Below are 3,061 nucleotides of genomic sequence, written 5' to 3' on the forward strand. Positions count from 1 at the left end.
TTTAACGTTCGTTGACTCTCATCTTTAATCAATTTCAACATTGGTTGACACTCTTCATTATTCAAATTCAACATTGGTTGATTTCTTCTTTAATCAAATTTAGTATTGGTTGACGCTAATCTTAATCACATTTAACATTGTTTGACTCTCATCAGCCCGGCATGGCCGAGCGCGTTAAGGCGTGCGCTTCGTAATCTGAGGGTCGCGGGTTCGCGCCCGAGTCGCGCCAAACATGCTCACCCTCCCAGCCGTGGGGGCGTTATAATGTGACGGTCAATCCCACTATTCGTTGGTAAAAGAGTAGCCCAAGAGTTGGCGGTGGGTGGTGATGACTAGCTGCCTTTCCTCTAGTCTTACACTGCTAAATTAGAAACGGCTAGCACAGATAGCCCTCGAGTAGCTTTGTGCGACATTCCAAAACAAATTGACTCTCATCTTTCATCATATTTAACATTGCTTGACTCTACCTCAATCAAATTCAACATTCGCTCTCTCTAATTTTTCATGAAATTTATCATTCATTGACTCTCATTTTTAATTAAATTTAATATTGGTTGAAACTCATCTTTAATCAAGTTTAATCTTATTCTGATATAATCGTTACATTGAGTGGCAGCAACTCACACTTGATCACATCAACGATATCTCACCAAACTCTTAACAAGACTTTAATAGGGTGGAGGTCCATTTTGGGCTGTGCTTTAACCAGTTTACCTGCACTGAGTCATTGTCTGCAGTGCTTAACATTTGTATAAAATATCGATTTTTCATCTCCAGTCACTAAACTGTCCAAAAAAGGTGAGTTACATATGTCCAGTCCATTCTTGCTCTAAGATTAGCTTCTGCCAAATCATGGAGAACCCATTCAACAGTTCACCATCATCCACAACAGCTTGGGAAGGTGTCAAAACTTGGAAAATGGGTCCCTCATGACTTGCTGCTGGCTGCAAGACATCATTAAACTCAACAGGACAACCTGAACGTGGTGCATCACTTAATCTGTAAACACCTGATCTGAACTTCTGAAACCACCTTCGACATTTTCTTTCATGGAGAGACTCCGCACCATAAACACCTTGAATGTTTTGAGTTGTTTGTGCTGCACTATTGCCTTATTTAAACTTATAAAGGCATTATATACCTAATGTACTCCTCAGACACATCCATCTTCATACGGGTTTATTTGATTAATGATCTGAAAAAGTGGAGTTGGGTTAGTTTCTGTTATTAATCTGAACATTTTTATACACGTCCTACTACAAAGTTTAGTCATCAAAACCTTCTACAAAGACATAAATGATGACGCACTTTCTGTATTAAATTTTCGGCCATTAGTTGTGGAATGATATGATATTTTCTTTATTAGTGAAATGGGAGTATATGAAGACCTAATCGAGTTCCCAATTTCTACTCACTTACCACCAAAAAGTTATTATTTTCTTTACATGTGAAACAGGTGACGTTTTTAAACAGTATAAACATTTCTTTAAAAAAAATGTAATCTGTGAATCGGGAAATCTTAGATATATCTTATCAGCACTTGAAAATTGTTTACAAAAGTTGGTTCTAAACGATCAGTGTTTGATAACGTGACGACGTCATCAGCCAAATGTTTAGTTCCAACCACTCAGCAAAGTTCCAGGATAATTTCAAAATTGAGTGTTAGTAGAGCAGAAGTGATAGATATTTTACAGGTAGAGAAAACATTTTTAAAAAAGAAAGAAATTATTTTATTTCTCTTCATAAAAACAAAACGAAAAAATCAGCAGAAAACGATAGTTCAGGAACTCTCTCGACGGAATAGTGCCAGTAGTGTCAATAGTGTCAACAGTGTCAACAGTGACAGTAGTGTCAATAGTGTCAACAGTGCCAGTAGTGTCAATAGTGTCAACAGTGTCAATAGTGCCAATAGTGTCAACAGTGTCAATAGTGCCAATAGTGTCAACAGTGTCAACAGTGTAAATAGTGCCAATAGTGCCAATAGTGTCAACAGTGCCAGTAGTGTCAATGGTGTCAACAATACAATAGTACCAGTAGTGTCAATTGTGTCTTTAGTGTCATTAGTGTCAATAGTGCCAATAGTGTCAATAGTATCAACAGTGCCAATAGTGCCAATAATGTCAATAGTCCCAATAGTGTCAATAGTGCCAATTCGAGCAACTTCCTTACCTACAAAGAGAACTCCAGGTTTATCACACAAAATCATTGCTATAAAACTGGGTATATCTCCTGCTTTCTCTTACAAGCTTTCTAAGAGTAATTTGAAGATGACTTACAAACTCTCAAACCTCGAAATTAAGAACAACAAAAATGGATGGACAAACCTGTGTTATGTCCTATATTTCTTTTCCATTACCTGGTTTCGGTACGAGTGGTCCATCTCAAAATGTCAGGTCAAAGATCAAATTCGCTATAAACCAATAAATAGTCCGTAATGATGGTCATCAGGTACAGTTCAGTCAAAGATGGATAAAATACTTCCAGGGTCAATACATAGCACAGACTATCACTTTTATAAAATGCAATTAACCCTAAATACATTGTTCCAACAGATGTTGTTGTTGTTTTTTCTTACTCATCACAGGAAGAGTGGCGATTGGCCGTCTGGCAAATCTCTGTCTTTATATCTGGTTCCTTAAATCAAACAACCTCCTCTCGCCCATCCAATGTGGGTTTCGATGACAGTGCTCACTGTGTATCACCCGACATTACTCGAAACGTCGATTAGAGAAGCCTTTCTCAAACGACATCTTGTGTAAGAATTCTTTGATCTTGTCGAACATGAGGTTTATTGAGTGGCAGCTACAGACTGCCCTTAATCGTTTACTGAAGTGGACCACAGCAAAAACCTTAACCTTTCTCTTTCTAAAACCGTTTGCGTAAACTTTTGCCGTCAAAGGCGTGTTCACCCAGATTTTGGTCTCCGTGTCGGTGAAGTTGTGCTCCCCTTGGTTCCTGAGGCAAAGTTCTTGGGGATCATCTTTCACCGTAAACTGACCTTTATACCACACACCAAGCAGCTACGAGTCAAATGTACAAAAGCAGTGAACATCCTTCGTGT

The 3,061-nt window shown here is 38.4% G+C and overlaps 1 protein-coding gene across 1 annotated transcript in view; it reads left to right on the plus strand.

The window, feature by feature from the left end:
- The window catches only part of LOC143257780 (metabotropic glycine receptor-like), a 178,597-nt gene extending 176,162 nt beyond the window's left edge, over window positions 1-2,435 (plus strand). Inside the window, exon 11 of the mRNA XM_076516812.1 lies at window positions 1,770-2,435. Coding sequence (XP_076372927.1) covers window positions 1,770-2,435 — 666 coding nt within the window. The remainder of the gene's footprint in view (window positions 1-1,769) is intronic.
- Window positions 2,436-3,061: the final 626 nt, after the last annotated feature.

This window comes from Tachypleus tridentatus, chromosome 7 (assembly GCF_004210375.1).
Source record: "Tachypleus tridentatus isolate NWPU-2018 chromosome 7, ASM421037v1, whole genome shotgun sequence".
NCBI classification, from domain to species: Eukaryota; Metazoa; Arthropoda; class Merostomata; order Xiphosura; family Limulidae; genus Tachypleus; species Tachypleus tridentatus.